The sequence below is a fragment of the Trichomycterus rosablanca genome, chromosome 12 (genome assembly GCF_030014385.1).
Source record: "Trichomycterus rosablanca isolate fTriRos1 chromosome 12, fTriRos1.hap1, whole genome shotgun sequence".
In the NCBI taxonomy this organism is placed as follows: Eukaryota; Metazoa; Chordata; class Actinopteri; order Siluriformes; family Trichomycteridae; genus Trichomycterus; species Trichomycterus rosablanca.
Genome location: NC_085999.1, coordinates 6,140,292 through 6,153,599, shown reverse-complemented (window position 1 = coordinate 6,153,599; position 13,308 = coordinate 6,140,292). Strand labels below are relative to the sequence as shown.

Below are 13,308 nucleotides of genomic sequence, written 5' to 3'. Positions count from 1 at the left end.
ATTACTTCCATTTTAATGATCACCGAGCCAATCTTCCAGATTTTGAAAATAAATTGACAATAACAGCAATTCAAAGAAAAAAGTACAGTATATTACAGAAATATTCACTACACTAAAGTTGTGTTTAAATATATACAATCCAATTATAATACATTATAAACATATGCTTCAGTATCATGTCAGAATTGTTGATTTGAGGTATGCATGTTCTTTCACGTCTTCTGTGGTTAAGAAGCTCTGACAGAAATGACAAATATGGACACAAAATGAGACACCTTAAAAAAAGAAAACATCTTTTATCGTTGTCTCTTCATCCGTCACTCTGATAACCTTTGTGTTTGTGATTGTGCTGGAGTGTGTTGGCGGTGTCTCTTAGGGGAACCCTGCTGAATTGCATCCATTAGGAAAGGCTTCTTTTAATGTGCATGGCAGTGGAAATGACACACAGTCGATCACAAATGAAACAACAACGGGCACCAAATGCGCCAGTTTTCAGTGTTAATTGTACAGCAGCAACCTACGCACAAACCATCAACTACATAATTATGCCTTCAGGATGGAAAATCTGAAGCATTAATGTCTTATTCACAATGAAAAAAAAATACAAAAAAGAAAGAACAACAAATACCTTGAAAATACCAAAAAATTGGGATAATGATTAAGAATTATTATTAGGAGGGTTTAGTGAAAAGGTAGCCGACAACACTGATCAGATCTCTGAATTTTTAAGTTACAATAGATGTTTTTAAAAACAGGCATTAAAAAAAGATCTAGAAAGAGGGTATTCTGCACATTTATATTTCTTATATTTTCTGCTGAAAGTAATGTTAGAGACCATGAGCATTGTGGACATCCTATTCCTTTTACCATTGCCATAATTTAGATCCCTATTTTTGTGCTGATAACAGTCCCCACTCTTTGGTTTTCCACAAGACTATCAAGTGTGTCTTTGGGAATTCCTGCCAATTTACTAAAAATAACATTTTTGGAGACATGGACTAGTGTTGGACAAGAAAGCCTGTTGGTCACAGTCAGTCTTCCAGTTCATTCCCCTTTTCCTCCGAATTTCCCCCCCAATTTTCTCCCCTAATCTAGTCGTATCCAATTACCCTGATTGCGTTATGCTTCACCTCTACCGATACAACCCTTCACTGCTGCTGGAGCTTTGCAACTGACACACGCTCCCTCCGACACGTGTGCAGTACCTACTGCATCTTTCACCTGCACGAAGCGAGTTCATATGCCGATCAGCCTTGTGCACGGAGAGCCACACCCTGATCAGCATTATTCCTCAACTCTGCACAGGCGCCATCAATCAGCCAGCAGAGGTCGTAATTGCACCAGTTATGAGGAACCCTGGTCCGGCTTACCAACCCTGTGAACAACAGCCAATCGTTGTTCATGTGGCCACCCAGCCCATTTCGGAATCCCAGCTCTGGTGTACTAGCGTGTTTTACCACTGCACCACCTGAGCGGCAGTGCAAAGGTTTTTAATGGGATTGTGTACAGAACTCTGTGCAGTTCCTCCACAACAAACTCATAAAAATATTGTAATAAAACTTGCTTTATATACAGCAGCACAGTCACAATGAAGCAGTAAAGAACCTGTCCACAAACCACTGCCCCAAAGTCAACAGCCTATTCTTGGTTTTGTGTAAACGATTTTATACACCTGTTAGCAATGGGCATGGATGAAACACCTGAACTATATAATGAGATGGGGGTGTCCATGTATCCTCTATTAAAACACTCTTAGATAGAGGCAGATGTGATCTTTTGCTGTTGTAGCTCATCCACCGTAAGGTTTGACATGAAAGAGCAGCTATGTAACGTAGCATTTCTGTCATCAGTCTAGCCTTTCTTGTTGCAACATTGTTTGCATTGACAGAGCAGTGTTTTTTGACTAACTTAAGACCCCCATGTGGCACCAACAACCATGGCATATTTTGTAAAATCAAATCCCCTGACATTGTAATGTTTGATATAAATGTTACCTGAAGCTCTTGGCTTGTGCCTAAATAATATGTTGTGTCACATGTCTGATATGATAGTTACATAACACTTATGTGTAAAAGTTGTCCTAATGAGGAGGCTGGTTGGGGTTTGTGCTGGAGCCTATACCAGCTTTTCAATGGGCGCAAGGCACACAGTAACACCCTGGACGAGGCAGACACACATACACTTACCCATTCACCCATAGGGGCAATTCAGTGTCTCCACTTAACCTGGCTGCATGTTTTTGGACTGTGGGAGACTGGAGCTTCCGGAGGAAACCCACGCAGACACAGGGAGAACATGCAAACTCCGCACAGAAAGGACACGGACCGCCCCACCTGGGGATTGAACCCAGGATCTTCTTGCTGTGAGGCGACAGTGCTACCCACCGAGCCACTGTGGTGCCCATGTATATATACAGTATATACAATTCTAAGTTAGCACAATGGCTAAAATTAACTCGTTTAACTGTAGTGTGATTTATACTGTCTACAATACATACTGTATGGAAGACATTATGTCAAATCCTATGTAGTGTTCTGATGAAGTGGGAAACATTTGGGATTTAATCTACAGTATTTCAGGCTGCTATAGCATCCAAATAAAATTGGTAAAACAGGTAAAAGTAAGATAACATTGTAAATTAAAGTACAGTCTGAGCAACTGAAGGTTAAGGGCCTTGCTCAGGGGGCCAACAGCAGCGGTGAGGCTTGAACCAGCAATCTTTGGATTGCTAGTCCTGTGCCTTAACCACTAGGCTACGGCTTGGTTCAGTGCCTCATCCTTTAATTACAAGGCTAAATCATCCCTTTTATACAATACAGAGATCTAATGATACAATCCGTTTGTTGAACAGCTGTTTTGCATATGTGTGCAAATTGTACCCAGTATAGAAGTTTTATGATACAGATGTTTTATGATAAATTTGAGTTGTGCAGGTTTAACGACCCACAAGACATTTGTGATGTACACTGTCAGGAACAAGTCATTTATTCAATCATAATGGCTGACCTGTCAATAAAACACCTGTGTGTACTTACAGTACATACCCATATGTATGGAACCCTTTTCAATTAATTACTTTGGCTATTTGATCCATACATATTGCTAACAGGCACATATAATCCAGCATACATACAGAATTTATGAACTAATGTAGGGCTACACTAACACAGTGGATCATTCTTCCAACAAGTCAGTTCTCTGGCCTGGCCCAAAAACGGTGCTTCTTTTGTAAAGTGTAAACATCTAGAAGCACCAACAGACCAATTGTGAAGTGAAAGCAAAAGCAGAGTACTGAGATTTATATACATTTAAATTTTCTGTCCTTAGCTGTAACACTAATTACCATGTTTCTTTAATGTCTTTGGATCAGCATAATCACTGTTTTCCATGAGCTTTAAAGATTGGGTTTCTAGGGTTGAACACCACTCTAGAGTCCAGTGCTGGTATGTTTTATACCATTCCAGTAGATGTTCTATTTTCCTTTCTGGATGATTGCTGATTGGACTAATGAATAATTTTTCCTTTTTTGTCTTTCTTAGCGATCACTTGGAGTGTGATGATCTCTACTACGACAAATGAGTTTGCTTATCTGTTCTATTCCCTAATTTACTAATCAACTTGGCCTGCAGCTTATGATTTTGTTTCTTTTTGTTTTTAGTTATTTTACTTTTAGTCATTAATTAATTCAGTTTTTTTCCTTTTTTTCATTGCTTTTGAGCAACAGTATTGTTCTACTGAGCATAAGTATCCTGCAACTGCACCACCCTATTAGAGTTCTTGTTGTAGCAAAATCCATAAATTAATTTGCTGAGTTTGTTGAGGAAGAACTTGAGAAAAGACCATATTGCAGTTCAAAAATGCTCACCATCCAATCTGATGCATGGGAATTAAAAATATATGTCATGACCAATGAGATAAACTGCCCAAATCCAGGTGTGCAAAGCTTTTACAGACTTGTACAATAATCTTGCAGCTGTAATTGCTATCAAAGGGGTCTTCTACACAGTATTGAATAGAGATTTTCCTGTAATAATTGTAATTAATTTGCTTAACGTTTTTAATTTGTCATTACAAAGAATTAGGTGTAAATTAATGGGTAAAAATTGCTATTATATAAATAATCAAATACACAACAAAAATGTGTGCAAAAAGTGAAGGGTCTGAATTTACTGTATATAGTCAATTTACTTTGAGTTAAAATTACGTGAAGTTAAAATTGTGTATTATTAATGTTTATTGTGCAGCGTATAGGTCTTCCTCAAAAATGTATTTCTGTCCTTTTTTTTACCATTTTAATAACCTTTCCAAAAATAAACATGTCTAGACATTTTTAACGCTGTACTCATTATAGTTGTTTTAATGAATCTTTAATGCAGCAGGAAATAAGCACACACTGGCATTTCAAAAACATGTTAATGATCTTTTATTATCCTTTGTCCCTATGAATACATGAAAATACATTTATGTCAACCGATTTATGGCAATACTGTACATACACACACATAGAAACGTATGTGGTGTGTTTCAAAACGTTATATCAAGAGCAAATGTACATTAAGTACACATATGTGCGAGTGTGTCTCATGTACAAATACAGGATATGAAATGTAGTCCCATTTCATATAGAATTTTCAGATATAAAAATGCACACTTATACACTTAATGATAAGTGCACACATACACATGCACACTACAATTCACAAAAGAGTAAAGCAATTTTATCAGAATCCAAAAACTCAATCTTAATTTAGAGACCTTGAAGAAGACCTATACACGCCACAATATTCTTACCCATTGTGGTTTTCAAAGTGATGTCTCGTATCATAAGTGTGCAATATCTTTACCTTAACACCCTCTGGTGCATCAAATTTTTGCAGCTACGAACTGCTCAGTGTAAGGACAGTCTTTCTGAGGTAGACTGCTCAAGTTCAAGGACAAGCTTGTTCTTCACCTTTCATTTTTTTAGTTCTTTTTTAATCTTTTTTTTCTTTTGTACAAATGTATTTAATGACATTTAACAGAGTCAAACACATGTACTACATGTACAGTGTATCACAAAAGTGAGTACACCCCTCACATTTCTGCAGATATTTAAGTATATCTTTTCATGGGACAACACTGACAAAATGACACTTTGACACAATGAAAAGTAGTCTGTGTGCAGCTTATATAACAGTGTAAATTTATTCTTCCCTCAAAATAACTCAATATACAGCCATTAATGTCTAAACCACCGGCAACAAAAGTGAGTACACCCCTAAGAGACTACACCCCTAAATGTCCAAATTGAGCACTGCTTGTCATTTTCCCTCCAAAATTTCATGTGATTTGTTAGTGTTACTAGGTCTCAGGTGTTCATAGGGAGCAGGTGTGTTCAATTTAGGAGTACAGCTCTCACACTCTCTCATACTGGTCACTGAAAGTTCCAACATGGCACCTCATGGCAAAGAACTCTCTGAGGATCTTAAAAGACGAATTGTTGCGCTACATGAAGATGGCCAAGTCTACAAGAAGATTGCCAACACCCTGAAACTGAGCTGCAGCACAGTGGACAAGATCATCCAGCGTTTTAAAAGAGCAGGGTCCACTCAGAACAGACCTCGCGTTGGTCGTCCAAAGAAGCTGAGTGCACGTGCTCAGCGTCACATCCAACTGCTGTCTTTGAAAGATAGGCGCAGGAGTGCTGTCAGCATTGCTGCAGAGATTGAAAAGGCGGGGGGTCAGCCTGTCAGTGCTCAGACCATACGCCGCACACTACATCAAATTGGTCTGCATGGCTGTCACCCCAGAAGGAAGCCTCTTCTGAAGTCTCTACACAAGAAAGCCCGCAAACAGTTTGCTGAAGACATGTCAACAAAGGACATGGATTACTGGAACCATGTCCTATGGTCTGATGAGACCAAGATTAATTTGTTTGGTTCAGATGGTCTCAAGCATGTGTGGCGGCAATCAGGTGAGGAGTACAAAGATAAGTGTGTCATGCCTACAGTCAAGCATGGTGGTGGGAATGCCATGGTCTGGGGCTGCATGAGTGCAGCAGGTGTTGGGGAGTTACATTTCATTGAGGGACACATGAACTCCAATATGTACTGTGAAATACTGAAGCAGAGCATGATCCCCTCCCTCCGGAAACTGGTTCGCAGGGCAGTGTTCCAGCATGATAATGACCCCAAACACACCTCTAAGACGACCACTGCTTTATTAAAGAGGCTGAGGGTAAAGGTGATGGACTGGCCAAGCATGTCTCCAGACCTAAACCCAATAGAACATCTTTGGGGCATCCTCAAGCGGAAGGTGGAGGAGTGCAAAGTCTCGAATATCCGCCAGCTCCGTGATGTCGTCATGGAGGAGTGGAAAAGCATTCCAGTGGCAACCTGTGAAGCTCTGGTAAACTCCATGCCCAGGAGAGTTAAGGCAGTTCTGGGAAATAATGGTGGCCACACAAAATATTGACACTTCAGGAACTTTCACTAAGGGGTGTACTCACTTTTGTTGCCGGTGGTTTAGACATTAATGGCTGTATATTGAGTTATTTTGAGGGAAGAATAAATTTACAATGTTATTTAAGCTGCACACAGACTACTTTTCATTGTGTCAAAGTGTCATTTTGTCAGTGTTGTCCCATGAAAAGATATACTTAAATATCTGCAGAAATGTGAGGGGTGTACTCACTTTTGTGATACACTGTATGTTTGTAGCAATGAGGTAGAAATGGTTTCAGAGATCAATGTTTGAAACAGACAACTGATATGACAGCAACGTCAAAGGGTGCAGAAGGACAAACAAGCTAAAGGACAAACACACAGCTAAATCGATTGATGTAAAGGTAATTTCTACACTGATGAAAATGTGTGCTTTATACCCTGCTGTACCTCACAGAGTTGCAGTTATCACCAAATGCATGTGTCTTAAACCTAAATGCGTTTTATCTCAGCTGTTATTAAGTCACTTCAAATTCCATGTTCTGTACAATTCTCAGGGTGAACATGTGGAAGGAAATGCTGACAGTCCAGTCATACAGCACAAAAATAAACTTTCAGCCTATTACAAATGATGAGACAAAAAGATGATCTTCATGACATAGTGGAGTGGCTCCAGGCGTCAGTGCTATTTGGTTTAGAATTACACATAACTTTATCAATCTGAATGTTTAGAGAAGAAAGGAGGTGTACCATTAAAGTAGCACACTGGAAATTGTGTGATGTAATATGTGTACCATTTTCATAAGCTGCTCAATCAGAGGATTCTTTTTGGATCAGTCTGTATAGCTGAGGTGCAAAGAGGAAGATTTCTAATAAAAATATAGAATTTCTGCTCATTTAAAGGTGAATAGACATTGTAATCTCTTAAGTATGTTCACATTCAGGATGGTACAGCAAATACATTTACATTAACATATTAAATTTAAAATGTGCTAAAATCAGGCGTAAAAAAGTTTTACCAAACTTTTAAAACTTTTTCTAATTAGTAATGATACAAAGTATGTTCTGACATACTGTTTAGTACCACAGGACATAATTTGGAATGAGCCCAAGTATTTGAAACTCAGATGTAATAATCTGCTGCTGCAGTAAATACTATTTCCAGACAAGTTGAGACATTTTGTAAAATTCAATAACAACTAAAATCTGTAATTTGTCAATTATCATAAACCTTTATTGAACTGACAGAGATACACATGAAGGTTTTCAACATTTTCACTGACCAACTTAAATGCACTTTTCTGCCACCATACTTGTTGCTATATGATATATGATAGGCAGGCCAGTGAAGTACATACACTCTGTGTCTATGAGGTCATGCTGTTGTAGTGTGTGCAGAATAAGGCCTGGTCTTATTGTTTTAATGAAATAACATTCGACTGCCGAGGAAAAGTCTCTTAAATCGCAACATATGCTTTCACGTCAATAGCACCTTTACCTACATGCAGTGTGCAATGATGCAACACATACCATGGCAGACGTTGGTTATTTTGCTGATAATAGTCTAATTGGTCATTAGCATTTTTGACATGGAAGACTTATGTGTGTTTTCCTCAAAACAAGCTAAACCGTGGGTTTACCTGACTACAGCAAATGTTTCCACTGTCTGTAAATCCATCTGATGAGTTTGGGTACAGAGATTTTGGTGGCATAGCTGCATTAGACTGAGGTCTGGCTTTTTCTTTGCATAACAGTTGAGTACGTTTCAGGTTGCATTTCTTGCAGATGAACTTTGTTAAGTAACAACTGTTTTCTGAAGTACCCCCGAGCCCATGTGGTTATATTTATCATATTAGCATAAAGGGTTCTAATACATTGACACAGACTGAGATTAATTAGATTATTAATAAAATACAAGCAGGTTGGTCAGTTAAAACATTTAAAACCATGTATTTGTACTTTCGTCAGTTAAATAAAAGGTTAAGAGAATTAACAAATCACAAACTTTTTTTCAAAAACAAAATAATTAATTTAGGTGTATATTTCTTAATTTAATACTGCTTTAATTTGATGCTGCATAAATGCTGATTTGAAGAGATATGAACATTTTTAATTTAATGTTGTATAATAAATTTATCAAAATGTGTTTTCTAAACTTGATGCATGGACATTTTATGAACTTTATATCTTTTTAATTGTGGATTTTTAACATAATTATGGCCAAAATTGTATCTAGTACCAACTTACCTTTAGCTCCTCATGATTTTTAAGTCTAAGGCTAAATATTAAATGGCATTTGTTGGGGGTATTTGCTGCACTAGGTGGATTTATAGATTGCCACTGAGAATATGGCAGGCTGATTACAGATCATATTTGGGCTCATTTTACCTAAAGTGTGAGTGAGCATAGGTGTGGGGGATCTGATAGTTACTAAATCAGCACAATCAGCAAGGCTAAACTGCAGTGTCAGTGCAAGAAGCCAAGCCAAAGATAAATAACATTCTCAGTAGGAACTCAGATGGATTAAGTAGTGGATACATATATGAGCTTGGGATAAACAGTGACAGAAAAATAACAAGGGGAGCCGTTCTACAAACGTGCAGGGTTTAGTTCAATAATGCTGTACACTGGCAGCCTTTTACCACTCTACGTACTGGTGCTTCACAAATGGCATACTAAAACACTGGAGTAAATAAAGAGATGAGGCTAAACAAACCAAAACATACATTCAACACAATGCTGTCTTTCACATTTCCTCATTTGCTGTAACCACGGGTGCAAGCTTGTCTTCAGTGCTACTGACATTCATGTGACGAGGGCTTACTTTTAGGAAAGAAATAAGCTGCAAACAATAGTAGCAGAAACAGCAAAAGTAGGGCCCAGTGACTGGACAATGATGCCCTCAGAGTGCAACACAAAACCCGTGAAGCATGTATGAAGCGTGTCTGCACTGTGCATTGTGAGGAGAAGAATTGCACAGATAGTGTCTGCCTTCAATGGAAATAGTGAAATAAACCGAGGTAGAAAAGAACACAGCTTACACTCATACAGCTGTTACATGGGTGACATACAGCAGCAAAACAGTCAAAACAACAATGGACACAAACAGTGTTTCAACCCATGAATATTGTACAATTTGGTGGTCTTTTTATGTAATGGTTTTGGTACTCTGGAAAATATCTGTCTTTTCTGTTCATTCATCACAAAATGCAAATATTCTGGTCTACTGTTACTGCACAATGGACTGTGGCCATCTCTAACACAAGAGCCTGTGCTGTCAGTCTGTACTGTGCTATGAATGAGGACACGGTGTGACATTCAAGACTGCCACTTAATTTAAAATCCTTCCTTTTAGCCACTTGTAATGGAATTAGCTTTTTCAATACCCCAATAAAAGAAAAAAAAGGAAAAGAAAAAAAGGAATGCTTTCACATTTTTCTTTCAGTCCAAAAATAATCTGGTTACATTCATAGTCATATGCTTGTCGTTTTAATCAGTCGATTTATCCCAATGCAATTCAAAACTCCAATGTTAACTGCGTTATGTAGTGCTTTGACACAATCTTTTGAGATACTGTACAAATCACAATCACTTTCCTGAGTTTTTCAAGGAAATTAAAAGCAAACAAAGTCTATAAATTAGGGTTGAGATTACAAATACCACAAGAACTTCAGGGCCTCCGGGCCGACAGATCCAACTCAGTTGAGGAATACTGTTGTTTTGTTGTTTTTAGTCTCAGGTTAAAGCTTTTTTATATTAGCACATGCCACCAATGTAGATTGTAAGACAAACCAACCAAAATATAAAATAATAAAAGCACCACTTTAGGCACTTGATAGCAACAGAATGTCAAAGAAAAAAACAGCAGAATGATATTTACACACAATGAAGTTTATCAGTGATCATTTTAGTGACAGTGCACCTCAGAAAGTGACGCTAGGCTTTAATAGTGTTGAGCCGAGAAGCACACTTTCTCTCTTAGCCTATGTGCAAAGGGATAGACATTGACTTAAACATATCTATGCATTCACAGGTCTGTTATTTTAAGGGGGACTAGCATTTGTAATACCCCCCTCCCCTTCAAAACCCAAATTTTGAACTGTTTCTTCTTTTTACATCCAGAGAGTTCAACTCATAAGTCCCTACATAACCCCCCTTTTACTGACTACATCCAAACATTTTGTTCCACTCAGTGTACGTGTCCAGTTCTTTCTGTGATATGCTGGGCTGAATTTTGCAAAAGACGTTTTCAAAGTCTTGATACGAAAGCGGCCTCATCTGACCCGGCATAATTCCGGAAAGGTCCGTGCCAGACATGCCATGCAAGGGTCCGACCACTGCTTCCTGGCAAAGTCGTACCACATCCAACCCAGAGAATCCTTCTGTCCGCTGGACGAGCAAAGCCACCTCTTTGTCACTGAGGCAGTAGTTGTGCTGGGAGAGCACTTGGCTGATGAGCTGGTGCCGTGCCGTTGAGTCTGGGAGTGGGATGAGCAACCTTTTTACAAAGTACCTGCGCAAGGTCTCGTCTATTTCTTCTGGCTTGCTAGTGGAACATATGACCAAAACGTGGTCCTCTGTTGTGTTGAGCACTCCATCCAGCTGCAGAAGGAGTTCACTCTTGATTCGATTAATTGGGCTCTCCTCACTCAGCGATGCTGACAGCAGTAAGTCTACATCACTAATAAACACAACTGACGGCTGCCGGCAGCGAGCTACAAGGAACGTGGCCTGCACCACCTTCTCGCCCTCTGCCTGCCACTTGCTGACAAGTGCTGAGCCACTAAGTTGGAGAAACGCAGCACCTAGCTGGCTGGCCACACAGCGAGCCAGCAGCGTCCGCCCTGTACCCTGAGGTCCAAAGAAAAGGATACTGTGTGGTAATGGTGCCAGACCACTAAACATATCAGGTCTCAGGATAGGCCACAGAACCTCCTCTTTAATGGTGGCCTTGACCAGATCCAGCCCTGCAATATCATTCCAGTCCACAGGGGAAGTCTGCTGGAGGATCTCAGTGGTGACCATCTCCACCAGGCCAGAGTCACTGTTTTTGAGCTCTTCCTCGGCCGAGTGGCTATTTGAGGAAAGTGAATGGGGCAAGTGCTGCCGATGGTCTTCATTGTGCTCGCTCATAACGGGGGAACCGAACTTCCCAAATGATTCGCTTGAACCCATAGAACCTTTGGATGATCCATAGGATGGAGGACTAATGGCTCTGCCAGACTGACTGCCAAATTTGCGCTGTTGATCTGAGGACATTAGCTGCTTTGTAGGCTTAAAAGGCAGAGATGCTGGATCAGCACTTCTGTCGAACCCATTCCCTCTGCTTGAATCAACAATGCTGCTATCTGGCATTCTGTACATTGGGCTTTGAGTTGAGCGATGTTGGCTGTAACTAAAATTTCCATAACTGGAGTCCATGTCTCCTTGTCCTGTCATGTAAAAAGCTTTCCGTTTTAGCGAGCTGGCTGAGCTGCCATTCAAAGGTGTTGGTACAATCGGCGCATGGCTGTGAGACTGGTAGGAATAGCCGGGTATGGTAGAAGGAGGTAATGGGGTGGGAGCTGCAATGCCTGAGGGCAAGTAGGCAGAGGGAGGGGGAGCTCCCCCAGGGCTATAGCCTGGAGCTACAGAAGCCTGGGGGGGATAGCCTGAAGGAGGGTAGTTGTAACTGGACAGGTTGGGTGATCCTGCATTATAGCTAGGTACCAGGGTTGGAGGAGGAGCAGGAGGAGGCTGGAGAAGTCCGCTGCTGTGCAAAGGTGATGGGTGTGGTGAGGGAAGTGCTGGAGTGCTTTGCCCACCGCTGTAGGTAGAATGCAAGTACGTGCCATTGTAGCCGCTACCGAACTCTTGAGAAGAAATCCCAGAATGCAGGGCAGCAGGAGTATGACTTCCACAACTGCTACTAGAGTAGCTGGGTTCGCTCAGGCTGCTCGGCACCCCTGAGGCACTGCCAATGTTGGCTGCACCATCTGCTGGGGGCAATGCAGCTGGCACTACGGCCTTGCTTGCAGAAATCACATCTACAGTGCAATTCATAGGATAGATGCCCTCTTGCCATACATCGCCTTCTGACTTGCGTCCGTTCAGGAGTCCGGCGGCACTTTCTGAATATGAGCACAGCAGTGCCCTCTCATTTGGACCGTCAAGAATACCGGAATACTTTTCGGCATATTTCTTCAGAAGATTGGAGGCGGTCAGAGCGGAGATGTCATCGTTGGCCCAGGCGTACTGGTAGGTCCTCTGCAGGTGTCCGCGGTATGACTCAGTTTTGTGGGCAGGAGAGCGGGTCGTGGAAGAGATGTCGAAGTGCTGCTCTGCCCACTGTGCATGCTCTGGGGTCCACTGCATCTTTAAGCCTAAATTAATAAAAGGAAAGAAAAGAAACAAACAACACAGGGTCAGAAACTTGATAAATAAGGCATGGCGGACACAAGATCAGCAAAAGGCCTCTCTGTTTTGTGAAAACTCTGCAAAATCAATGATCCAATACATGAACGCTTTTAAACAGGAGGCAAAAAACAGCAAGAGCAGGACAAAATATTACTTTCCATTTCCTACCGGCTCACCTGAAGTGCAGGCTACATATCACAGGCCCCGCTGACAGTTACTACGGTAGGAGCATTGTGGATTTGGGCACCAGCACCTGGTTAGCACAGTATAATGCACCTTGCACAGACCGGGGTGACACAGACATCACAGGTCACTCTATAATCCAACTCTCATCTAAAGCAGTCCCAGACAGTTTCAAATCTGCTTGGAGAAGTGCAGCAAAGCAATCTCCCAGGCAGCGCTCCGCTGCTTTCATCACACAAACCCCACAGCATGGCCTGAATTACAACAGCTCTCTGTCTGCCCGCTGCCTTCCAGAGCACTGTGAACT

General features: G+C 40.8%; 1 protein-coding gene across 1 annotated transcript; it reads right to left on the bottom strand.

Annotated features, from left to right (window-relative positions):
• Positions 1–10,580: 10,580 nt before the first annotated feature.
• fign (fidgetin) lies at positions 10,581–12,776 on the bottom strand. Its single transcript, XM_063006531.1, has one exon. It carries the CDS (start codon positions 12,774–12,776, stop codon positions 10,581–10,583), a length of 2,196 nt encoding a protein of 731 aa, XP_062862601.1.
• Positions 12,777–13,308: the final 532 nt, after the last annotated feature.

What these genes read in the sequence shown, in the direction of transcription:
- fign (XM_063006531.1), bottom strand. Translation starts at nt 12,776, where the DNA reads ATGCAGTGGACCCCAGAGCATGCACAGTGGGCAGAGCAGCACTTCGAC.